General features: G+C 42.9%; 1 protein-coding gene and 1 non-coding gene across 2 annotated transcripts in view; one reads left to right on the top strand and one right to left on the bottom strand.

Moving 5' to 3' along the window:
* Positions 1-3431, bottom strand: part of CMTR1 (cap methyltransferase 1) — a 47671-nt gene extending 44240 nt beyond the window's left edge. Inside the window, exons 1-2 of the mRNA XM_007972744.3 lie at positions 3321-3431; positions 973-1111 (exon numbers count right to left, since the gene is read on the bottom strand). Coding sequence (XP_007970935.1) covers positions 973-1105 — 133 coding nt within the window. The 5' untranslated portion in view covers positions 1106-1111; positions 3321-3431. The remainder of the gene's footprint in view (positions 1-972; positions 1112-3320) is intronic.
* Positions 3432-3541: 110 nt separating this feature from the next.
* On the top strand, positions 3542-4472 carry LOC103222347 (uncharacterized). The gene is made up of 2 exons (XR_012089150.1): positions 3542-3650; positions 3770-4472. It is a non-coding gene; the product is annotated as an uncharacterized protein (transcript).
* The last annotated feature ends 22783 nt before the right edge of the window (positions 4473-27255 follow it).

Genomic DNA, 27255 nt, shown 5'->3' with positions numbered 1-27255 from the left:
TGTAATACTAGATTACAGTGGGCCCTATCCAATGACTGATGTCCTTATAAGAAGAGGGAAATTTGCATATAGACACACACAGAGGAAAGGTAGAGGCAGAGATTGGAGTTATGCTACCACAAGCCAAGGAACACCAAGGAATGCCAGCAGCCAGCAGAAGCTAGAAGTGGTAAGGAAGGTCTTCCCAAGAGCCTCTGAGGGAACGTGGCCCCACCAACACTTTGATTTTGGACTATTAGCCTCCAGAACTGTGAGAGAATAAACGTCTGTTGTTTTAGGTCACCCAGTTTGTAGTAATTTGTTACAGCAACCCTAGGAAACTAATACAGGGGGCAAATCAAGGTACACGCAAATTTATCTTGAGGTATTTGAGGCAAGCTCCCAGAAATTTTACCATTTTTCAGAAAGCATCTATGGAAACTGTGAATAACCCTGAAAGACAGGCAAAGCAAAATGCTAGTTTCAACCAGATTAGTGAAATCCTTCCACGCTTAATGCAAACAGTGAACACAGCAATGCTCCAGTACAGTTGGATGTTTCTGACCACGACTGCTGAAGGAATTGAGAAAACAGCATGCATGCAAAAAAGTGAAAATTAGCTCGATGGCTGAAGCAAGAGGCCCTCCCTTACAAAAGAGCCCCAGGATCATTAACAGCTATTCAGGGACAGAGCACTCAATGCTCACCACTACTTCTCACTGGTTTAAGGCACCAAGAGTGCCACCTACTGAAGGACAACCAACAGAAGGCAACTTCTGGAAAAATTACCATTTCTTATTTAAAACAAGTTTCCCCACTCTTAGTAGGAGAATGGCAGAAGGGAAAAGAGTCCATAGCCAACATCTCTCTGTAGAGTATTCCTAATTTTCCTCAAGGGACCAAGGGGCAGAGGACTATAGTCTGCTCCAACCAGACACTGTGTGTTCAAATAACAAGATGGCCAGTGGCCTCAGACCACACAAGCACACGTACCTTTTGCTCCATGACTGACAGAGGAGGGAGGTTCATCGTCAGAAGTGGAGCTGAGGCTCAGGGCAAGCTCTGCAACTCTTTTTTTCTGTTTCTTGATGGGGGCAGTGCATTCTGGGTCAGTTCTCCTCTTCATCGTTAACTGTAACCATAAATCCAGAGAGTCAGCTGCCCTTGGGTCAGAGCCACTGGGATCAGAGCAGGGATTCCAAAGTGTAAATCATCAATGGGATGAGATTTGGCAACTCTACACATCTTCCAGTGCCAGCACTTGAATATAGGAAGGATGCTAGCCAGGTGCTGGTTTTCAATAATAGCTGTTTTACTGGAAAATGTGGTGCTCACAGACTGAGACAGCCCTGGGCCACTGGTGTCACATAACAGAAAGTCATGGATCAACTCCACAAGCCACTGGGGGAAAAGGCTTGGTACTTGTAGTTATTCTATACTTTTGATGCAATATTGGCCATGCATGACAATGTACACTGAAAATGAACTATAAAACCTAATATTAACTAATATTTCCAAGGTGAAGGAACCATCCCAGAATGACTGTTTCATCAGCATTATTTTACCAGAACAATTAAGAAATTACGTATCATAAAAATACTCGTTTTGGTTTACTTCATAACATTTGAAAACATGAAAGAATTGGGAAAGTTTTTAAGCAGAGTAAGGAATGGAAGCAGTGAATGGCTTAAGACTGAGGAAACACAAGAGTGGGAAAGTTATTGGGACTGGAGGTAGTTATCCCATAGAACTGAGTTACAAAAACAACAATTTTAAGGAAATCCGCCTCCACAAAAAAAGATGGAAACCGGTTGGGAGTGGTGGCTCACGCCTATAATCCCAGCACTTTGGGAGAAAGAGGTGGGCTGATCACCCGAGGTAAGGAGTTCAAGACCAGCCTGGCCAACATGGTGAAATCTCATCTCTACCAAAAAAACACAAAAATTAGCCAGGTGGTGGCACATGCCTGTAGTCCCAGCTACTCAGGAGAATGGCTTGAATTGCTGAGGCGGAGGTTGCAGCAAGCCGAGATCACACCACTGCACTCCAGCCTGGGCGACAGAGCAAGACTCTGTCTCAAAAAAAAAAAAAAAAAAAAAAACCAGGCACCATGCCACCATCAATCATCCATCCTCATGGTTAGGTACATGAGAGATAAGCACAAGAAAAAAGAGATGGAATGAAGTGATTATGAAACCCTGAAATCTTAAGGAATGATCAAGTTAAAGAGCAAGCAAGAGTAGTGAATACAGTGCGGCTTACACACAACTGATTGGCTGTAGAGAACTCAGAAAAGAGGACTCAATACAGGGTGGGCAACCAGCTGGGAAACAATCCATAGGGAAGGCGAGGTGCAGCAAGAAACTATTGAAACCCAAAAATGTCACTGATCCCCCCAACCTCATAAAACCCTGGATTACATGTTTCAGTTCTCTCCAACTCAAGGAAGAGCCAATCAATCCAATGCACAATCGCCACCTTCCTGAGAAAGCAGCCTCTTACTAGACACAGGCAGGGGCTGTCCCAGGGAAGAACCGGAGACACTGAGCAAAAAGAAAGCGAGACCAAGCTAAGCTACATTTCACTTTAAGCCGGTAGTCTTAAATACGCCCAAAAGGCCCCCAGGGTGAGCTAAAGGAAGGCTCATCACAGAACTTGCTTCTAGCCATTGCAAGCACCAAAAGCTTTTAAATCTTAAGTAACTCGGGGGGAGACTGGAAGTACAGCAAACTCAAAGCGGATTGTGTTGCATAGTTGTGTGAAAGGCAGGAGAGGTGGATGCTCCTCCCCAAACCACATCACCTTAGATTTGGGCCTTCCAAATCATCTCATCAAACCCTATCATCTTCCACTGGAAAAGACTGCAGCCGCAGAGGGGAAGGCCACACAGCTAACCAGTGCCAAGCTTAAGTGACCCACACAAGCCAGAAGAATGCTCTGGCAGGGAACTTCTAAGCGGAAGGCAAGTGGCCTGGTTCTACCTGCTGCTTCCGCACAGAAGGGGTTCAAATCCCCTCTGCAGTCTTCTCTCCCTGGGCCTCGGTTTGGCACTGCCACCCCTAATCACACAGAGAGAGATAAGCTCCCATGTCCCCCGGCCAGTCCCTTCATTTGAAGATAACGTGAGCGTGTGAATGTGTGCGCAGAGACGTATGTCAGCGGCAGCTCGGGCTCCAGGGAGCCGGCGTTGGAGGTGGGAGGAGGAGGAAAGACATAAGGGGCCAGAAGGCGAGGAGAGTCACGACCGCGGGTGGGGGGCCCAGGCGGCGGTGGAGGGGAGAAGGATGCTGAGCCCGCGCGCCCGCCCGCTCGCTCCCCCCAGGCCGCGCGTCGGCACTCACGCTGAGGGGAAAGAGCGAGCTGCCGGGGAGCGGAGGGGGGTGGTCAGGCCGACACTGTCGCCGCCGCTGCCAGAGCCGCCGCCTCCTCCCTCAGTTTCGTTTCCCCACAAGCCAGCCCAGGTCCGCCAGCCGCGCCGTCGCGCTCGGGTCCAGTACTGCGGGCAGCGCAGCCTGATGACGTCACGGACAGCGCCGCGCTCCGCTCCTCCCCCGGCCGGGTCCTGGCCCCGGGAAAGGCCGCTGGGGTTCTGGCCCGCTCCACCCCTTAACCTGGGAGGTCCAGGGGCGCCTGCGCGGAAAAGTCGCCGGGAAAAGGCTGCAAAAGCAAAAGTAAGTGAGTAGCTCCTCCTCTGGCTCTGAGGAAGAGAAACCAATACAAAAATTGTAAGGGCTAGGTGCCCTCACACGACCTCGTCTTACTTAATCTTATCATTACCTTCATTTTACAGACTAAGAACAAGTTCCGAGAGGCAGATGGTAACCTGGTTGAGGGCAAGAACCCAAGGTTCTTATTCCCTGCTGTATCCCCAACATCCAGCCTATGGGACATCTCAACAGATTTTGAACGAAGGACGGGAGGAAAGAAGGAATGCCGCCCATAGTATCTTACCATATGGACACAGATGGCTCTCCATCCCAAACCTCTCTTCTGATTTTCAGGCCATTATGGCCAAACGTCTGTTGGACATCCTCACTCAGTCACCTCAAACTCCATGAATTCAAATTTCACCTTACGTTCTCCCATCAGCTCACTTTTTTCCTGTTGAAGGGCGCTGCCATCCATCCTGTTGATCCAGCTAGAAATCTGAGGAGTCTCCCTCTTCTTCATACACCAAAGCTTCTCATACACTTGAGTTTATCGCCTAATTGTCTTTCAAATCCATCCATTCACTCCCATCCCCATTGCCACAATTCATGCACTAACCCCGACTCAGCAGAATTTCTCCAGTAATCTCCAAACCCCCGTGACTCTCCAGTTGTGATCCCTCTAATGCGTTCTTCACAAAACCAAAGTGATTTTTTAAATTTTCAACACCTATGAAAAGAAGGGAATTTAAAATTAATTAAACCTGATCCTGTCACAACCCATCAATGATTAAAATCCATCAATGATGTCCTATTGCTCTTAGAATAAAGCTAATGTCTTTAAAATGGCCTCCGAGACCCTCCAGCATGATGCCTTCTTCAGGTATGCCTTGTACTGCCATCCCTTAGTTCTCCCCATGCTGACTCCTGAGTTTATCAAACATGCCATGTCTCGGCCAGGCGCGGTGGCTCACGTCTGTAATCCCAGCACGTTGGGAGGCTGAGGCGGACGAATCACCTGAGGTCAGGAGTTCGAGACCAGCCTGGCCAACATGATGAAACCCCGTCTCTACTGAAGATACAAAAAAAGTAGCTGGGTGTGGTGGTGCGCGCCTATAGTCTCAGTTACTCAGTAGGCTGAGTCAGGAGACTCGCTTGAACCTGGGAAGCGGAGGTTGCAGTGAGCAGAGATTGCACCACTGCACTCCAGCCTGGGCGACAGGGCGAGACTCCATCTCAAAAACAGAACAGAACAAAACAAAACATGCCATGTCTCTTAAGAGTTCAGCCCGCTGCCTGGATCATGCTTCTCCTCTTTGCTGGGCTAATGTCCATTTATCCCTCAGGACTCACTTTAGTGTCCTTATCTCGAAATATTTCCTGATGTCACAAGTCTAGGTTGGGAGCCCCACCTGTGAGCTCCTGAAGCATTCTGTCCCTCCACTATCAAAGCACTTACCACAGTGTTGTGTAATGGCCTGCAGACTCATCTGCCTCCCCAACTCAGCTGTAAACTCTGTGCAGGGAAGATTGTCTGTATTAAATTCACAAGATTTAACAGAGGCTGGTGGTCAGTGCTCAATAGATATTTACTGAATCTGTGGAAGTGTGGAATATGAATGAAGGTTGAGTGATATGTTCAAGGTTACAGAGCTAGGAAGCAGCAAACAGGTATTTACCTAGTTCTCTATGTTCTAAAGCTTAGTGTCCTTTCCACCTCACTAAGGCTTCTTAACATGCTCTGTGATATGAACACTTTTGGTAATCTTGTGGAGCTTATGGATCTGTTCTCAGAATAATTTGAAGGGTATAAAATAAGGTATAGGAAATGAGTTATATTGAAAAAGTTAACATATTTAGCAAATTTAATGATTTAATTTTTATGTAAAGCATTAAATAATGAGAGAATGCATTCAAAATATAGTCAAGTTTAACTTAAATTTTATTTTTTAATATAATATATATGAGTATACCAAATAAATAGTGCTGGAGAAACCAGATAAATATATAGAGAAACATGAACTTTGATTTTTTTTTTTTTTTGAGACGGAGTTTTGCTCTGTTGCCCAGGCTGGAGTGCAATGGCGCAATCTCGGCTTACTGCAATCTCTGCCTCCCGGGTTCACGCCATTCTCCTGCCTCAGCCTCTGGAGTAGCTGGGACTACAGGCGCCCGCCACCACGCCCGGCTAATTTTTTGTATTTTTAGTAGAGACGAGGTTTCACCGTGTTAGCCAAGATGGTCTCGATCTCCTGACCTCATGATCTGCCCGCCTCAGCCTCCCAAAGTGCTGGGATTACAGGCGTGAGCCACCGCTCCAGGCCCACTTTGATTCTTACTTTATGCTAAATGCAAATTAAGTTAAGATAGATCATAACCCTAAACATAAAATCTAAAATGATAAAGCTTATAACAGAAAACATAGGAAAATATTTTTGCAGACTTCGGGTAGACAAAGATTTTTTTTTTATATGGGACCCAGGGAACATTAATCAGAAAGAAGAATAATGATAAAATAGAGTTCATCAAAATAAAAGGCTTCTACTCAACAAAAGACACCATTAAGACATTGAATAATCAAACCATGGAATGAGAGGAAAACATTCACAATACATAAATCTGACAAACGACTTATCTCTAATATATATATGTACATATATATGTGCATATGTATATATATAAAATACCCAAGAATAAAAAGAAAAACAGACATTTCCAATTCCTGTCAAAATGGAAACAGCACATTTCATTCTGTTTCTCCCACTGAATGTAATTTAAAACCTTAGAATGCATGGAACAACCATCTGAGGATTCTGAAAAGTAAATGGTAAAGCATAAAGTAAATGGCCAGAATATGGAGAAAGGAAACCAGAAGTCAAAGAACTGTCAAATCAAGAGCGAGTTTCTCAATTTTTCTCCCCTTCGTTTTCTCCCAGCTTTTACTAAAAGGCAACCTAAAATGCACATATTTTGCACAACAATGTGAATATAGTTAACACTGCTGAACTGTACACTCTTAAATTACATTTGGCTTACATGTGCCTCCGTACATAATGTAATCTAACAATATGTAAACAAACTGTAACCTAACTTGAGAGTATATTCTTTTTTTTTTTTTTTTTTTGAGGCGGAGTCTTGATCTGTGGTCCAGGACAGAGTGCAGCGGCACAATCTCAGCTCACTGCAACCTCCACCTCCCGGGTTCAAGTGATTCTCCTGCCTCAGCCTCCTGAGTAGCTGGGACTACAGGCACATGCCACCACGCCCAGCTAATTTATGTATTTTTAGTAGAGACAGGGGTTTCACCATATTGACCAGGCTGGTCTCGAACTCCTGACCTCGTGATCCGCCTGCCTTGGCCTCCTGAGAGTATATTCTTGTAACAAGTAGCTGAGTCTGGGCTAATCATAGCAGGTAAACTTTCAGTCAGTCATAGGGATGCAAACTGCCAAAATACATCCAAATAAGGCAAATGCCAAACTAACAATCAGGTTATTTTTGTATGTCACTTCCTTTTTCTGTCTATGAATACTGTGTGCCTCCATTGGTAGGTAAAGCTCTTGGAACTTTTACTGGTTTGGGATGCTTCTCAACTCATGAATTGTTTCTTTTCTCAAATAATCTCTGCTAAACTTTATTTATGTAAAGTTTTTCTTTCAATAACACTTAAACATGGTTAAGATGGTAAATTTTATGTTGTGTTTTTCACCATAATTTAAAGAATAGCTATTATAACCATAACCTAAAACACAGGAGTGAAGCCTCTTAAAAAATGAATAGAAGATAGTGAGTCTCTGCAGAAAGAACCAAATGGAAATTTTAGAATTAAAAAGTACAGTAACAAAAACAAAAATTTCACTAGATGGGTTCAATAGCAGAATGATGATGCTGGGGGTGGGGGGAGTCACTAACTTGAAGACAGATCAATGAAAAGTATCAAATGTGAAAAGCAAATTGAAAACAAAAAAGTGAATACACCCTCAGGGACCCAGGGAACAATACCAAATGATCCAATACTTATGTCATCAGAGTGCTACAAAGAAAAGGAGGTGGAAAAAAATTTGGCACTAAAAAATATTTGAAGAAATAATGGGGCTGGGCGCAGTGACTCACGCCTGTAATCCCAGCACTTTGGGAGGCCAAGGTGGGCGGATCACCTGAGTTCAAGACCAGCCTGACCAACATGGTGAAACCCTGTCTCTACTAAAAATATGAAAAATTAGCCAGGCATGGGGGGCGTGCACCTGTAATCCCAGCTACTCGGGAGGCTGAGGCAGGAGAATCACTTGAACCCAGGAGGCGGAGGTTGCAGTGAGCCGAGATCGCGCCATTGCACTCCAGATTGGGCAACAAGAGTGAAACTCTGTCTCAAAAAAAAAAAAAAAAAGAAAGAAATAATGGTTAAACACTTCCAAACAATGGCAAAAGGCATAAATTTTCAGACTCAAAAAGCTCAGAATTTCCCAAACAGTAAATGCCCAAAGAAATCCACTCCCAAATGCATCATAACCAAACTGCTGGAAACTAAAGCCAAATAAAATATCTTAAAAACAGTCAGAGAAGGCCGGGCGCGGTGGCTCAAGCCTGTAATCCCAGCACTTTGGGAGGCCGAGGCGGGCGGATCACGAGGTCAGGAGATCGAGACCATCCTGGCTAACACAGTGAAACCCCGTCTCTACTAAAAATACAAGAAAATTAGCCGGGCGTGGTGGCAGGCGCCTGTAGTCCCAGCTACCCGGGAGGCTGAGGCAGGAGAATGGCGTAAACCCGGGAGGCGGAGCTTGCAGTGAGCCGAGGTCGCGCCACTGCACTCCAACCTGGGGCACAGAGCAAGACTCCGTCTCAAAAAAAAAAAAAAAAAAAAAAACAGTTAGAGAAAGTTGTCAGAATCAAAATGGAGTCACTAATGTTTAAAACTCTGACAGGCCAGGCGCGGTGGCTCATGCCTGTAATCCCAGCACTTTGGGAGCCTGAGGCAGGTGGATTACCTGAGGTTAGGAGCTCAAGACATGCCTGGCCAACATGGTGAAACCCCATCTCTACTAAAAATACAAAAAATTAGCCAGGTGCAGTGGCACACATCTGTAATCCCAGCTACTCAGGAGGCTGAGGCAGGAGAATCACTTGAATCCGAGAGGTGGAGGTTGGAGTAAGCTAAGATCACACCACTGCACTCCAGTCTGGGTGACGGAGTGGGACTCCATCTAAAAAAAAAAACAAAACAAAACAGAAAAACAAAACTCTGACAAACAGAGCCAGGGAAGCCCACGAAGGGAGGGTTCTCATGCATAAATGTCTGATAACAAGAACTATCACAAAAGACTCTGCAAAAATCACAATCTTCCACAAAAGTCATCACAACCTAACAACAACAACAACATACTTCTGCAAGGACATCTCCTAGCAACTGTCTGTCCAAACTTGCAGTGACACCACCCTTGCTATTAAGGATCCTTGTAGTGAAGGATCATTGTCTTGAAACATTTATGTGATCCTCCTCATTTTTCCTCAAAAATTTTTGGTCTTCCCTTACCTATCTGAATACACACATTATTTACTGTGGCGTCTGCATTCCCGTTGCAATGCTTATTCCTGAATAAACATCAGCTTCTTTTTTAGAGAGTTTCTCTCTCTCTCTCTCTCCCTCTCTCTCTCTCTCTCTCTCTCTCATTTAAGTTGACAAAACTATGTATCCCACTTAGGGGAAAAACAATTAGAATGACTATGGATCTTACATCAGAAAGCATGGAGGCCAAAAAAGTAGTGACACAAAAAATTTCAAGTCCAGAAAGAAAAGAACAGTCAACCTGGAATTCTATATCCAGTAGAAATATCCTTCAAGAATGAAAGCAAACTAAAGTGATTCTCAGAGGAAGAAAAACTAAGAGAATTCATCACCAGCCACACTTTGTAAAATAAAGCCTAAAGGAAGTTATTCAGGCTGAAAACAAATGATAACAGAGTAAAACTAGAAATGTCAGGAATGAAGGAAAAGCAATAAAAATGATAAATAGCTAGGTAGATCTATAATAGGCTATTTTTCTCCTTTTAAGTTCTCACAAATATACCTGATGATTAAAAGCAAAACATGGCTGGGCACGGTGGCTCACACCTGTAATCCCAGCACTTGGGGGATTAGGTGGGCGGGGGGCCAAAGTGGGCGGATCACAAGGTCAGGAGATCAAGACCATCCTGGTTAACACGTGAAACCCCGTCTCTACTAAAAATACAAACAATTAGCTGGGCGTGGTGGCGAGCGCCTGTAGTCCCAACTACTTGGGAGGCTGAGGCAGGAGAATGGGGTGAACCCAGAAGGTGGAGCTTACAGTAAGCCGAGATCATGCCCCTGCACTCCATCCAGCCTGGGCGACAGAGCAAGACTCCGTCTCAAAAAAAAAAAAAAGCAAAACATATAACATTGTCTGATAAATTTGCCAATGTGTGTAAATGTAACAGGTATGATAACTACCACATAAACGGGGGAGGGTGAAGGGATCTATAAAGCAGTAAGGTTTCTACATTCCACTGAAAGTGGTAAAATACTAATTCTAAATACACTATGAAAGTTATTCTGGAGTTGCCCTTTTTGGAAAGGCGAAGTAAGGACCTCTGAAATATAATCTTCCATAAAAACAAAGAGAATACCAGCAAAATTGTCAAAATTGGGAGGAGAGGATTCTGGGAAGATGGCAGAGTAGGAAGCACCGGTAATACGGCTTCTCACCTAGACAAAAATTGTGCTGGCAGAATCTGTCTGATGTAACTATTATGGGACTCTGGAGTCTAATAAGGGCTTGCAACATCCAGAGGAAGGCAAGGATGGTAAATTGTGGTTAATTTTGGTTCATTTCAGCTCTTAGCACAGCAGCAGCCGCTCATCTACCACCATATGGCAGACAGCTGTGCACATGTTCCTGGCACAGCTTACAAACAGCTTGTGGGAGCCAGGGTAGGCAAAGAGGACTTTGTCCTCTGATTATGGGGGATCCATGCCCTGATCTCTCATTGCTGCTTCCTATCACAGAGGTATAAACAAAGCAGGGAAAGCCATTGTTGTTGCAACTTCCCCTATTTGTTGCAAGCCTCTTGCCCTCTGGTTGAAGTGACTTCTGGAGATTTAAAGGGCTGGTGACTTCTATTTCCCCCTTTCATTTTTGCTTTTTCTCCTTTTGGGAGCCAGACATTAAAGACTAGGACATTAAAAAATGACTACATATATGGAGCAAATTAGAAAGTGACTGAGCCTGCCCAAGGAAAGTTTCCAAAAAGATCTGAGGAAAATTGGCCAGGTGTGGTGGTGCGTGCTTGTAATCCCAGCTACTTGGAAGGCTGAGGTGGGAGGATTGCTTGAACCTGAGAGACAGAGGTTGCAGTGAGCCAAGACTGTGCTACTGCACTCCAGCCTGGGTAACAGAATGAGACTGCATCTCAGGAAAAAAAAAAAAAAAAAAAAGACCTGAGAAGACCTTAACTCTATACCTCAGGCTCATCCTTGGCACAGAGACAACCTGCACTAATCAAAAAATAAAAATTGAAAAATAAAAACAAATACAAAAAAACAGCAAGTCCTGGGGAAGGTGAGGAACTGGCTTTCCGGAGTTACCATCTTATTAGATGCATATGTCCAATTTTCAACAAAAATTCACAAGGCATACAAAGAAAACAAAAAAGTGTGTCACATTCAAAAGAAAAAATAAATCAACAGAAAATGTCCCTGTGAAAGACCTGATGGCAGATCTACTAGACAAAGACTTAAAAAAAAAGTCTTAAGATGCTCAAAGAACTAAAGGAAGATGTGGAGAAAGTCAAGAAAACAATGTATAAGCAAATTGGAAATATCAACAAATAAATGAAAACCCTAAAAAGAAACAAGAAAAATTTCTGGAGCTGAAAAGTACAATAATCAAAATAAAATATACTCGGCTGGGCGCGGTGGCTCAAGCCTGTAATCCCAGCACTTTGGGAGGCCGAGATGGGCGGATCACGAGGTCAGGAGATCGAGACCATCCTGGCTAACACGGTGAAACCCCGTCTCTACTAAAAAATACAAAAAACTAGCCGGGCGTGGTGGCGGCGCCTGTAGTCCCAGCTACTCGGGAGGCTGAGACAGGAGAATGGCGTGAACCCGGGAGGCGGAGCTTGCAGTGAGCTGAGATCCGGCCACTGCACTCCAGCCTGGGCGACAGAGCGAGACTCCGTCTCAAAAAAAATAAATAAATAAAATAAAATAAAATAAAATAAAATAAAATAAAATAAAATATACTCACTAGAAGGATTCAAAGTCAGATTTGAGCAGGTAGAAGAACGAAGTAGTGGGCCAGGCGTGGTGGCTCATGCCTGTAATCCCAGCACTTTAGGAGGCCAAGGCAGGTGGATCACCTGAGGTCAACCTGACCAACAAGGTGAAACTCCCGTTCTACTAAAAATACAAAAAATTATCTGGGCATGGTGGCAGGTGCCTATATTCCCAGCTAGTTGGGAGGCTGAGACAGGAGAATTGCTTGAACCCAGGAGGCAGAGGTTGCAGTGAGCTGAGATCGTGCCACACTGCACTCCAGCCTGGGCAAAGGAGCGAGACTCCGTCTCGAAAAAAAAAAAAGAAAGAAGTAGTGAACCTGAAGATAGGACAATGTTAATTATTGAGTCTAAGCAACAAAAATAAAAAAGACAACAAAACAAACAGAGTCTAAGGGGCCTCTGGGACACCATGGAGCAGACCAACATATATGCATTGTGGAGTGTCAGAGGGGCAGAGAGAATATTTGAAGAAATAATGACTGAAAACTTCCCAAAATTGATGAATAAAAAGATTCAAATCTGATGAATATATTCAAGAAGCTTAACAAACTCCAAATAAAATAAACTCAAAGATACGCATATTGAGACACATTACAATCAAGTTTAGAAAGACAAAGAGAGAATCTTGAAAGCAGCAAGAAAGAAGCAACTCTTCACATACAAATGATCACCAATAAATGAACAGCAGAGTTTTCATCAAAAACTCTGGCGGCCAGAAAGCAGTGGGCCAATATATTCAAGAATATATTGCTAAAACGTGGTGGCTCACACCTGTAATCCCAGCACTTTGGAAACCCAAGGCGGATCATGAAGTCAGGAGTTCAAGAACAGCCTGGTCAACATGGTACAACCCCGTCTCTACTAAAAATACAAAAAAATTAGCCAGGCATGGTGGCACACGCCTATAATCCCAGCTACTCAGGAGGCTGAGGCACAAGAATTGCTTGAACTCGGGAGGTGGAGGTTACAGTGGGCTGAGATGGCACCACTGCACTCCAGCCTGGGTTTCAGAGCAAAACTTGCTAAAAGAAAAAAAAAAAAAAAATGAAGAATTCTATATCCAGAAAAACTGTCCCTCAAAAGTGAGGGAAAAATTTCCCAGCACTTTGGGAGGCCAAGGCGGGCGGATCACGAAGTCAGGAGTTCGAGACCAGCCTGGCCAACATGGTGAAACCCCCTCTCTACTAAAAATACAAAAATTAGCTGGGCGGTTGGTGCCTGTAATCCCAGCTACTCTGGAAGCTGAGGCAGGAGAATTGCTTGAACCTGGGAGGCAGAGGTTGCCGTGAGCTGAGATTGCACCACTGCACTCTAGCCTGGGCGACAAGAGCAAAACTCCATCTCAAAAAAAAAAAAAAAAAAAAAAAAAAAAAAAAGTGAGGGAAAAATTAAGACATTCCCAGATAAACAAAAGCTGAGAGAGTTTTTGTTACCACTGAATCTGCCCTTCAAGAAATGCTCAAGGAAGTCCTACAGGGTGAAATGAAAGGACACCAGACAATAACTTGAAGCCATATGAAAAACATAAAGATAACAATACAGGTAAATACATGGATGATTATAAAAGCTAGCATTATTGCAACAAAGGTTTGTAATCCACTTTTTATTTTTTATATGATGTGAGAGATGAATACATTTAAAAACAGTTATTAGCCTAAAACCGAGTATTATTTTAACTTTGGTTTGCAACTCTATATTTTTTTTTCTGTATAATTTAGGAGACTAATGCATTTTTAAAATGTTAGTGATACAGGAAGTAAGAAAAAGGTACTTAGGCAGATAGTAAGGGTAAGGGAGTCCTCAGTAAGGTTTTCCTTTTAATTAAAAGCAGCCCCCAAATCATTTTCTTTTCTAACAAAGAGTAGCCTGTAAAATCGAGCTGCAGACATAGACAACCAGGCTAGAAGCTTGCACGGGTGAATGCTGGCAGTTGTGCCAATTAAAAAAAGGCTACCTGTGACTAGGCATGATCAAAATGGCGGGTCCATCTTCTCTTCTCTTTGCCAGCAATGTAAGAACAGACAGTGTACAGTAAGGAACAGACAAGATGGCACTATCCAAGTGGAAAGTTCATTTACATAATAAGATTAGGGTGGGGCAACCAGCCTTCCCCATGTGCTATGTAAATGTCACACCGGTTGAACCAATCTGTGAGCCCTATGTAAATCAGACACCGCCTCCTCAAGCGTGCCTATAAAATCTGCTGTAGTCTGCCGCAGGCCACCGTTTACCTTTTGGACACCTCTCTCTCACAAAAGACAGACCTGCTTTCCTTTCTCCTTTCTTCTGTCTATTAAACTTTCCACTCCTTAACCCACTCCATGAGTGTGTGACAGTGTTGTTAATCTTCTCAGCGTCAGACGACGAACCCTACCCAGGTATTTACCCCAGACTACGAGGCCGCTTCATTAGTTTATGTTTAGGGACACACAATGTAAAAAGATATGTAATTTTGTGACATCTACAATGAAAAGAGGTGAATTCAGTGTTGTATGTAATGAAGCAGTTTTTGTATGTTATTGAAGTTACGCTGGTGTAAATTCAAATTACAGTACTAACACACGATTATCATGTTAAATGTAATCCTAATGGTAACCATAAAGAAAATAGCTAGAGAATATACACAGAAAGAAATGAGAAAGGAATTTAAACATTTTACTACCCCAAAATACATAAAGCATAAAAAAGGACAGTAATGCAAGAATGAGGGACAGAAAAGCTATAAGGCATATAAAAACATATAATGGACTGGGCATGGTGGCTCATGCCTGTAATCCCGACATTTTGGGAGGCTGAAGTGAGTGGGTCACTTAAGGTCAGGAGTTTGAGACCAGCTTGGCCAACATGGCGAAACTCTGTCTCTACTAAAAATACAAAAATTAGCCAGGCATGGTGGCATGTGCCTGTGGTCCCAGCTACTCAGGAGGCTGAGGTGGGAGGATTGCTTGAACCCAGGAGGTGGAAGTTGCAGTGAGCCCAGAGCATGCCACTGCATTCCAGCCTGCGTGACAGAGCAAGACTCTGTCTCAAAAAAAAATTAATTAATTGAATTCAATTGAATAAAAATGAAAACATATAACAAAATGACAGAAGTAAGTCCTTCCTTATCAATAATTACTTTAAGTGTAAAGAAATTAAATTTCCCAATAAAAAGACGAAGATTGGCAGAATGAAAAAAAAAAAAACCCACATGATCCTTTATATGCTGTCTACAAGCCACCCATTTTAGATCCAAAAACACAAATAGATTGAAAATGAAAAGATGGAAAAAGATATTCCATGCAAATAGTAACCAAAAAAGAGTAGAGTGGCTAGACTAATATCAGACAAAATAGATTTTAAATCAAAAAGGGTTATAAGAGACAAAGAATGATATTACATATTGAAGGTTCAATACAGCAAGAAGATAAAAGAATAGTAAATATTTACATACCTAATGACAGGTCATCAAAATACATGATGCAGGCCAGGCACAGAGGCTCACGCCTATAATCCCAGCACTTTGGGAGGCCGAGGTGGGCGGATCACCTGAGGTCAGGAGTTCAAGACCAGACTGGCCAACATGGCGAAACCCCATCTCCACTAAAAATACAATAGCTGGGTGTGGCGGCATGCACCTATAGTCCCAGCTACTCAGGAGGCTGAGGCAGGAGAATCACTTGAACCCATTGAACCCAGAAGGCAGAGGTTGCAAATGAACCAAGATTGCACCACTGCACTCCAGCCTGGGTGACAGAGCAAGACTCCATCTCAAAAAAAAATATATATATATAATATATATGTATATACATGTATATGATGCAAAAATGGACAGAATTGAAGGGAGAAATAGGCAGTTCTACAGCTATAGTTGGAGGTCTCAATACCCCCACTTGCAATGATGGATATAACAACCAGATGAAAGATAGGTAAGAAAATGCAGGAATTAAACAGTATAATAAACCAATCAGGTCAAATAGACATGTTCAGAACACTGTACTCAACAATGACATAATGCACATTCTTCTCAAATGCACATGAAACATTCTCCAGGATAGACCATATGTTAGGCCACAAATTAAGTACCAATAGATTTTAAAAGATAGGGATCACACAAAGTATCTTCTCCAGTCACAATGGGATGGAGTCAGAAATCAATAACAGAAGTAAAACTGGAAATTTCACAAATTTGTGGTATTAAACAACAGACTCTTAAACAACTAATGGATGAAGAAGAAAACATAAATGAAATTAGAAAATACTTAGAAGTAAATGAAAATAAAAAACACAATACACCAAAACTTATGAGATGCAGCAAAAGCAGCGCTAAGGGAGAAATGTATAGCTATAAAGGCTTATATTAAAACAATAAAAAAGATCTAAAACCAGCAACCTAACTTTACAGCTCAAGAAACTACAGGCCAAGCACGGTGGCTCACACCTGTAATCCTAGAACTTTGGGAAGCCAAGGCAGGCGGATCACTTGAGGTCAGGAGTTTGAGACCAGCCTGGCCAACATGGTAAAACTCCGTCTTTACTAAAATACAAAAATCAGCTGGGTGTGGTGGCATGTGCCTGTAACTCAGGAGGCTGAGGCAGGAGAATTGCTTGAAACTGGGAGGCGGAGGTTGCAGTGAGCCGAGGTCCCGCCATTGCACTCCAGCCTGGGGGAACGTGAAATTCGGTCTCTTAAAAAAAAAAAAAAAAAGAAAGAAAAGAAAAAGAAAAAGAAAAAGAGAGAGAGAGAAAGAAGCTAAGGGAAAATGAACAAACTAAACCCAAAGCTGGCCTAAGGGAGTAAACAATGAGATTAGAGCAGAGATAAGGGAGATAAAGAAAATACAGACCAGAAAAACAATAGAGAAAATTTGCCGAGTGAGTTGGTGCATGCCTATAATCCCAGCTACTTGGGAGGCTGAAGCAAGAGAATCACTTGAACCCAGGAGACAAAGGTTGCAGTGAGCCAGAATCGCGCCACTGCACTCTCACCTGGGCAACAGAGCAAAACTCTGTCTCAAAAGATAAAAAAAGAAAGAAAGAAAGAAGGAGAAAAGAAAAAGAAAAACTATAGAGAAAATCAATGAAGTCAAAAGTTAGTTCTTTTAAAAGATTGACAAATCCTAGCACTTTGGGAGGCTGAGGTAGGTGGATTGCCTGAGCTCAGGAGTTTGAGACCAGCCTGGGCAACACGGTGAAACCCCATCTCTACTAAAACACAAAAAATTAGCCAGGCTTGGTGGCATGTGCCTGTAGTTTCAGCTATCTGGGAGGATGAGGCAGAAGAATCACTTGAACCTGGGAGGCGGAGGTTGCAATGAGCCGACATCGCACCACTGCACTCTAGCCTGGACGACAGAGCAAGAATCCGTTTCCAAAAAAAAAAAAAAAAAAATTGACAAAATTTATAAACCTTAAGCTAGATGAATGAAGAAAAAAACTAAAATTATTAAAATCAGAAATGAAAATGCAGACATTACTACCAATTCTAGAAAAATAAGGATTAGGCCGGGTGCGGTGGCTCAAGCCTGTAATCCCAGCACTTTGGGAGGCTGAGACGGGCGGATCACAAAGTCAGGAGATCGAGACCATCCTGGCGAACACGGTGTTCTACTAAAAATACATAAAAAACTAGCTGGGCGAGGTGGCGGGCGCCTGTAGTCCCAGCTACTCGGGAGACTGAGGCAAGAGAATGGCGTAAACCTGGGAGGCGGAGCTTGCAGTGAGCTGAGATCCGGCCACTGCACTCCAGCCTGGGCGACAGAGCGAGGCCCCGTCTCAAAAAAAAAAAAAAAAGAAAAAAAGAAAAATAAGGATTATAAGAGAATATTATGAACAATTGTATGCCAAGGAATTGCATAACCCAGATGAAATGAATAAATTTACGCCGGGCGCGATGGCTCACGCCTGTAATCCCAGCACTTTGGGAGGCCGAGGCGGGCGAATCACGAGGTCAGGAGATCGAGACCATCCTGGCTAACATGGTGAAACCCCGTCTCTACTAAAAATACAAAAATTAGCCGAGCTTGGTGGCGGGCGATTGTAGTCCCAGCTACTTGGGAGGCTGAGGCAGGAGAATGGCGTGAACCCAGGAGGCAGAGGTTGCAGTGAGCTGAGATCCTGCCAGGCCACTGCACTCCAGCCTGGGCGATGGAGAGAGACTCAGTCTCAAAAAAAAAAAAAGAAAGAAAGAAAGAAAAGAAAAGAAAAGAAAACCCATAGAATAGGAAAAAATTTCAAATTATAAATCTGACATGGGTTTAATAGCCAGAACATATAGATACTCTTAAAACTCAACAACAGAAAGACAGAAGACCTGATTAACAAATGGGCAAAAGACCTGAATAGACATTTCCCCAAAGTGGATATACAGATAGCCAATAAGCACATGAAAAGATGTTCAGCATCGTTAAAGAAATTCAAATCAAAACTACAGTGAGATACCACCTCACACCCAAAAGGATGACTACTATTAGAAAAAAAGAAAAAGTGTTAGCAAAGATGTGGAGAAATTGGAACCCTCATTTATGGCTGGTGGTAACGTAAAATGGTACAGTTGCCGTGGAAAACAGTATGGCAATTTCTCAAATCCTTAAACATAGAATTGCCGTATGATCCAGCAATTTCACTTCAGGGTATATACCCAAAAGAATTGAAAGTAGGGTCTTGAAGAGATATTTGTACATCCATGTTCAAAGCAGCATTATTCACAATAGCTAAAATGTGGAAGCAACTAAATTATCTATTGGCAGATAAATGGATAAGCAAAATGTGATATAAAAATACATACAATAGAATTCATTCAGCCATAAAAAGGAAGGAAATTCTGCAATATGCTATAACATGGAGGAACCTTGAGGACATTATGCCAAGTGAAATAGACCAATCACAAAAAGGTAAGTACTATATGATTCCACTTACATAAGATACTTGGAATAGTCAAAAATCATAGAGACAGAAAGCATAATGGTGATCGCCAGAGGCTGCAGGGAGGAGAAATGGGGAGTTAGTGTTCAATGGGTGTAGAGTTTCAGTTTTACAAGATGAAAAGAGTTGTGAATGGCTGGGCGTGATGGCTCACACCTGTAATCCCAGCACTTTGGGAGGTCAAGGTGGGAGGATTGCTTGAGGCCAGGAGTTAAACACAGCATAGGAGACCTCATCTCTACAAAAAATAAAAAATCAGCGATTTGGTAATGCACACCTGTAGTCCTAGTCACGCAGGAGGCTGAAGTGGGAGAATCGCTTGAACCTAGGAGGCCAAGACTGCAGTGAGCTATGATTATACCACTACCCTCCAGCTTGGGCAACAGAGTGAGAACCTGTCTCAAAAAAAAAAAAAAAAAGGCCGGGCACAGTGGCTCATGCCTGTAATCCCAGCACGTTGGGAGGCTGAGGCGGCAGGCAGATTGCCTGAGGTCAGGAGTTCCAGACCAGCCTGGCCACCATGGTGAAATCTCATCTCTACTGAAAATACAAAAATTAGCTGGGCATGGTGGTGTGTGCCTGTAGTCCCAGCTACTCCGGAGGCTAAGGGAGGAGAATCGCTTGAACTCGAGAGGTCAAGGTTGCACTGAGCCGAGATCCCACCACTGCACTCCAGGCTGGGCGACTCTGTCTCAAAAAATAATAATAAAAAAATAAAAGAAAGAAAGAAAAAAGAGAAGAGTTGCAGAGATGGATGATGGTGATGTCCACCCAACATTATGAATGTATTTCATAACATTGAACTGTACACTTAAAAATGGTTAAGAGGACAGTTTCATGTTATGTGATTTTTGTTTTGCTTTGTTTTATTTTGTTTTTTTAAGACACAGGATCTCACTCTGTTGCCCAGGCTGGAGTGCAGTGACACAATCATGGCTCACTGCAGCCTTAACTTAATAGGCTCAAGAAATATTCCTGCCTTGGCCTCTCAAAGTGCTGAGATCACAGGCATGAGCCACCATATCTGGCCATGTTATGTGTATTTTACAGCAATAAAAAAAAAAAAAAATGGAAAAAAAATCTAGCCTCAAGCAATAATATCTGTGGGAAAAAAAAAACTGTCAAAATCAACATTTTTGGTTTTTTTTTTTTTTGAGATGGAGTTTTGCTCTTGTTGCCCAGGCTAGAGTGCAATGGCAAAATCTCGGCTCACCGCAACCTCCGCCTCCTGGGTTCAAGTGATTCTCCTGCCTCAGCCTCCTGAGTAGCCAGGATTACAGGCATGCACCACTAAACCCCAGTTAATTTTGTATTTTTAGTAGAGATGGGGTTTCTCCATTTTGGTCAGGCTGGTCTCGAACTCCCGACCTCAGGTGATCTGCCCACCTCGGCCTGCCATAGTGCTGGGATTACAGCCACGAGCCACTGCACCCGGACCAAAATCAACTTTTTCAGAACTCTAGAAAATATCAAAGGCTTGCAAAATTCGAAGAGTATTTATTCAACAATAATGGCTTAATCTCAGTATACAGAGCTTTGTAGTATTTCAACTTGTTAGAGTTCCAACTCTTTTTGGCAGCTCCATGCTCACCTTCAAAAACAACAGCCTTGCAACTATGATAACTGTGAAAACCAGTAATGAAGCCACCACTAGAGAGGACAAAAATGGGTATTAACTTCCCAAAAGCCCCACTCCCAGAGAAATGATCAGTATTGCACCTGTCTGGAAACTCTCTGAGAAGCTCTATTCTTAGAGCTTGTCTTATTTTACCTAACTCAGGGCTCACTCTGTGCAAACAGTCCTGTCTGCAGAGCATTGTCAAAAATAATTAGCAGCAATTGTTTAACAGTGCAGTTGCCTGAGGCAGCATTACCAATTGGTGCTAACAAAAATATTCAAAAGAAAAACCTGGGGAATGAGATGCCCATAGAAGGCTCACAAAAGCTCTGAATATTCCAAGAGAGCTAGAAGGCTGCATGCATGTGCAGGGCTACACAAATGCCCAGGAGAGATCTGAGAAGGCCCTAATCTCTCACCTTTGACTTTGAGGCTGTATACAATAAAAGCATAAAGTGAAGGTTAAGACACAGTTGTATACTGCCTGCCAGAGCGTTGAAGCCATATACCAACACACACAGAGAGACCTTCAAAAAGGCTGGGAGATTTATTGGTTCATGGAATTTATGGAAATCTGTCCAATCGTTACGCAACCACTAAGCTTACCAAGTAGAGATTCAGTAGACAAGCATGAAAAAGTACATAGACTGCAGAATTAGTCCAGGAAAGTGATTTAAAAAAAAAAAACCAGCAACAAAACAAACCTGGGTGATCTGATTTCCACAGGTACCACATTATTTTAAATGTTGGGCTTTCAACAAAAACTTAAGAGACACACAAAGAAATGGTAAAGTATGACCCATAGACGGGGGGAAGAGCAGTTAATAGAAAGTGTACCTGAAGAAGCACAGACATTGAACATATTAGACAAAGACTTTAAGTCAGCTATTATAATATGTTAAAAGAATTAAAGGAAACTATGTCTAAAGAATTAAAAGAAAGAATGAGGACAATGTCCCACTAAATAGAGAAAATAAAGAGATAAAAATTACTTTTTTTTTTTGAGATGGAGTGTCACTCTGTTGCCCAGGCTGGAGTGCAGTGGCACGATCTTGGCTCACTGCAAGCTCCACCTCCTGGGTTCATGCCATTCTCCTGCCTCAGCCTCCCAAGTAGCTGGGACTACAGGTGCCCACGACCACACCTGGCTAATTTTTTGTCTTTTTTATTTTTTTTTATTTTTTTTTTATTTTCTGAGGCGGAGTCTTGCTCTGTCGCCCAGGCTGGAGTGCAGTGGCACTATCTCGGCTCACTGCAAGCTCCGCCTCCTGGGTTCACACCATTCTGCCTCAGCCTCCCGAGTAGCTGGGACTACAGGCGCCTCCCACCACGCCTGGCTAATTTTTTGTATTTTTAGTAGAGATGGGGTTTCACCGTGTTAGCCAGGATGGTCTCGATCTCCTGACCTCGTGATCCACCCACCTCGGCCTCCCAAAGTGCTGGGATTACAGGCTTGAGCCACCGCGCCCGGCCTTGTCTTTTTTAGTAGAGACAGGGTTTCACCATGTTAGCCAGGATGGTCTCAATCTCCTGACCTTGTGATCCACCCTCCTTGGCCTCCCAAAGTGCTGGGATTATAGGTGTGAGTCACCATGCCTGGCCAAAAATTACTTTTTAAGAAAGAACCAAATAAGACTAAATTGTCTTCTCCAAAAATTTTTATGTTGAAGCCCTAACCTATATCATGACCGTATTTGGAGATGGGGTTTTAGGAAGTATTTAAAGTTAAATGAGGTCCTAGGGATGGGCTCCTAATTTGATAGAATTGATCCACTTATGAGAAGAGGAAGATCACTCACTATCTCCCTCTCCCCTTCCCATTCCTCCGTCCCCCTCTTCCTCCATGTGTATACAATGAAGAAAGACCATAGCACACAGAGAGAAGGTAACCGTCTGTAAGCCAGGAAGAAAACTCCCACCAGAACCTGATCATGCTGGCTGCAGAACTGTGAGAAAATACATTTATTTTGTTTAAGCCACCCTGTCTATGGTATTTTGTTAGGACAGCCCTGACTGACTAAGACAGCACTCAACAGCAGAGTTGAAGTGTCAAAAGAAAGGATCATAAAACTTGAAGTCTAATGAGATTATCCAGGCTAAGGCACAGAAAAAAACAATAGTAATGAAGAAAAATGAACAAAGCCTCAGACACTTATGGGATACCAGCAAGTGTACCAACAAACACATAATGGGAGCCTCAGACATAGAGGATAGAGAGAGGAGCAGAAATAATATTTGAAGAAATAATGGCCAAAAACTTCCCAAATTTACTGAGAAGCATTAATCTGCACAACCAAGAAGCTCAATGACCTCCAAGAAGGATAAACTCAGAGATGCACACTACATTGTCAAAGTGGCAAAAAACAATGAGAGAATCTTGAAAGCAGCAAAAGAAGCATTACATATAAGGGATCCTCAATAAGATTAACAGCTGACTTCTCATTAGAAACCGTGGATGCCAGAAGCCATATTCAAAATGTTGAAAGAAAAAGATGCTCAACCAAGAATTTTTAAAATCACTCTCACTAAATTTGTCTAGCTTACTAATATTTTCAAAGAATTACTTTTTTTTTGTTTTTTGAGATGAAGTCTCACTGTTGTCAGGCTGAAGTGCAGTAGTGTGATCTCGGCTCACTGCAACCTCCACCTCTTGGGTTCAAGTGATTCTCCTTCTGCAGCTTCCCAAGTAGCTGGGACTACAGGCGCCTGCCACCACGCCCAGCTAATTTTTGTATTTTTAGTAGAGACGGGGTTTCACCATGTTGGCAAGGATGGTCTCCATCTCTTGACCTCATGATCCTCCTGCCTCAGTGTCCCAAAGTGCTGGGATTACAGGTGTGAGCCACTGCACCCGGCCACAGCTACCTATTTTTAAAGAGATGGTGTCTGACTGTGTTACTCAGGCTGGCCTTCATCTCCTGGGTTCAAGTGATCCTCCCACCTGAGCCTCCCAAGTAGCTGGGATTACAGACATATGCCACTATGCCCAGGTTCAGCCAAGAATTCCATACCCAGCAAAACTATCTTGTAAATGTGACACAGAGGCCAGGCGCCATGGGTTATGCCTGTAATCCCAGCATTTTGGGAGGCCAAGGCAGGCAGATCATGAGATCAGGAGTTCAAGACCAGCTTAGACAACATGGTGAAACTCCATCTCTACTAAAAATACAAAAATTAGCCAGGTGTGGTGGCTCATGCCTGTAGTCCCAGCTACTTAGGAGGCTAAGGCAGGAGAATTGCTTGAACCTGGAAGGCAGAGGTTGCAAGTGAGCCAAGATCATGCCATTGCACTCCAGCCTGGGCAACAAGAGTGAAACTCCATCTCAAAAACAAAAACCAGAAAAAAGTGACAGATAAATGAAGACATTTCCAGATAAACAAAAACAAAAAAGAGAATTTGCTGTTAGCAGACCTGCCTTACAAAAAATATGGAAAAGAGTCCTTCAAGCTAAAATGAAAGAATACCAGACAGTATATTGAATACATACACACACACACACACACAAACAAACAAACAGATGTTCCTCAACTCAATATGGGGTTAGACCCCAATAAACCCATCATAAGTTTAATTATCATAAGTCAAAAATGCATTTAATACCCCAATAAACCCATTGCAAGATCAAAAAATTGTCCATCAAACCATTCTATGTTGTCAACTGGCTGCCTCAAATCTATTTTGAGAATAGGAACTGGAAAGAAATTATACTCAGAGTTCTCTGTTTCATATTCTCTTCCATTTTCACCCTTTCCTCCTAAGCAGAAAATCAAGTGAGAAGCAACTTGAGAAGATGGATTTTTTCCTTCTTTTAAAAATAAATAAAATGAATAACAAAAATAGTCAAAATTCACTACAGCAATTAAAATTGAGTATTTAAAATTTTCAAAGAATCCAAAAGAAGGCAAGAAAGGGAAAACAGAAGTACAAAAAAACAGAAAACAAATAGTAAAATGGTAGACCTAAGTCCAAACATATCAATAGCTGCATTACACGTCAATAATCTTTAAAAAAGCAAAACAACTAAAAGATATATTATAGAAGGACTTTTTAAAAATCAAGAACCAATTTCATGCTGTGTACAAGAAACTCACTTTAAATATAAGGGCATAAGCTGGGTCTGGTGGCTCACCCCGTAATCCTACCACTTTGGGAGGCCACGGCAGGCAGATTGCGCTAAGGAGTTTGAGACCAGCCTGGGCAAAATGGCAAAAACCCATCTCTACTAAAAATACAAAAAATTAGCCAAGCGTGGTGATATGTGCCTGTAGTCCCAGCTATCTGGGAGGCTGAGGCATGAGAATCACTTGAACCCTGAAGACAGAGATTGCAGCGAGCCAAGATCATGCCACTGCACTCCAGCCTAGGAGACAGAGAGAGACTCTATCTCAAAAAACAAACAAACTATATATATATATATACACACACACACGTGCGCACGCACACACACACACACACACACACATATATAATATTTATTTGTATTATATATTATATATATGGGTATAGGTAGATAAAAGTTAGAAGGATATCAAATAATACAACATGCAAACACTGACCAAAAGAAAGCTAGGCTGGTCTTGGTGACTCAAAGCTATAATCCCAGCACTTTGGGAGGTTGAGGCAGGCGGATCACCTAAGGTCAGGAGTTCAAGACCAGCCTGGCTAACATGGTGAAACGCCCATCTCTACTAAAAATACAAAAATTAGCCAGGCGTGGTGGCGGCTGCCTGTTATCCCAGCTACTCGAGAGGCTGAGGCAGGAAAATCACTTGAACCTGGGAGGCAGAGGTTGCAGTGAGCCAAGATCGTGCCACTGCACCCTAGTCTGGGTGACAGAGCAAGACTTGGCTTCAAAAAAAAAAAAAAAGAAAGCTGACGTGGTTATAATATTAATCAAAGTAGACTTCAGAGTGAGAAAAATTACCAGACATTAAAGAGAGGCATTGTATAATGATAAAAGTAAAATCATCAAGAAGGCATAACAATCCTAAATATGTATGCACATAACAATAGAGCTTCAAAATAAATGAAGCAGTCTGGGTGTGGTGGCTCACACCTATAATCCCAGAACTTTGGGAGGCCGAGGCAGGCGGATTGCTTGAGCTCAGGAGTTCAAGACCAGCCTGAGCAATATGGTGAAACCCTGTCTGAAGGGGTGGCCTGCCCCTCCACACCTGTAGGTGTTTCTCGTTAGGTGGAACGAGAGACTTGAGAAAAGAAATGAGACACAGAGACAAAGTATAGAGAAAGAAAAAGTGGGCCCAGGGGACCGGCGCTCCGCATACCAAGGACCCATGCCGGCACCGGTCTCTGAGTTCCCTCAGTATTTATTGATAATTATCTTTACCATCTTAAAGAAAAGGAAGTGGCAGGATAATAGGATCATTGTAGGGAGAAAGTCAGCAGTAAGACATATGAATAAAGATCTCTGTGACGGCCAGGCGCGGTGACTCAAGCCTGTAATCCCAGCACTTTGGGAGGCTGAGATGGGCGGATCACGAGGTCAGGAGATCGAGACCATCCTGGCTAACACGGTGAAACTCCGTCTCTACTAAAAATACAAAAAACTAGCCGGGCGTGGTGGCGGGCGCCTGTAGTACCAGCTACTCGGGAGGCTGAGGCAGGAGAATGGCCTGAACCCAGGAGGCGGAGCTTGCAGTGAGCTGAGATCTGGCCACTGCACTCTAGCCGGGCGACAGAACGAGACTCTGTCTCAAAAAAAAAAAAAAAAAAAAAAAATCTCTGTGACATGAATAAATTTAAGGAAAAGTGCTGTGCCTTGATATGCATATATAAACATCTCCATAAACCTTTTTAGTGCATAAAGAGCAGCATTGGGCTAGCAAGTCCCGCCTTTCACCCTAAGGTGGTTTTCTCCTTTCTCAGTAAACAGAACATACAATCAGGTTTTATACCGAGATGTTCCATTGCCCAGGGATGGGCAGGAGACAGATGCTTTTCTCTATTTGTGCCAACAACCGCCAAGAGGCCTTCTTTTCTCTTGTACTAGTCCTCCTCAGCACAGACCCTTCACAGGTGTCAGGCTAGGGTTCAATCAGGTCTTTCCCTTCCCACGAGGCCATATTTCAGACCGTCACATGGGGGAGAAACCTTGGACAATACCTAGCTTCCCTAGGCAGAGGTCCCTGTGACCTTTGGCAATGTGCGTATCCCTAGGTACTTGAGATTAAGAGAATGGTGATGACTTTTAACTAGCAAGCTGCCTTCAGGCACTTGTTTAAAAAGTACACCCTGCACAGCCCAAAATCCTTTAAACCTTGAGTCACCATAGCACATGTCTCTTGCAAGGACAAGGTTGGGGGTAGGGTCACAGATTAACAGCATCTCAAATACAGAACAAAATGGAGTCTCTTATGTCTACTTCTTTCTATATAGACACAGTAACAGGCTGATCTTTCTTTCTTTTCCCCATACCTGTCTCTACAAAAGCTGGATGTGGTGGCATGTGTCTGTATTCCCAGCTACTTGGGAGGCTGAGATGGGAAGATCACTTGAGCCTGGGAAGTCAAGGATGCAGTGAGCCAAGATTGTGCCACTGCACTCCAGTCTGGGCAACAGAGCAGGACATTGTCTCAAAAATAAATAAATAAATAAATAAAATTAATGAAACAAAGACTGATAGAAATGAAAGGAAAAATTAACGTCTTAATTTAATTTAATTTAATTTGGAGAGATAAATAGTTAAACATGAGGCCAAAGTACATAAGAAAGCGGCAGCCTTTTATTGCAAATATGCACACACTCTCGGGTGAGGTTCTCCGGTCCTCAGGTATGGGGCCAGGGAAGTT

The sequence above is a fragment of the Chlorocebus sabaeus genome, chromosome 17 (genome assembly GCF_047675955.1).
Source record: "Chlorocebus sabaeus isolate Y175 chromosome 17, mChlSab1.0.hap1, whole genome shotgun sequence".
NCBI classification, from domain to species: domain Eukaryota; kingdom Metazoa; phylum Chordata; class Mammalia; order Primates; family Cercopithecidae; genus Chlorocebus; species Chlorocebus sabaeus.
Note: the sequence above shows the minus strand (reverse complement) of the source record. Positions and strands in the feature narration are given on the sequence as shown.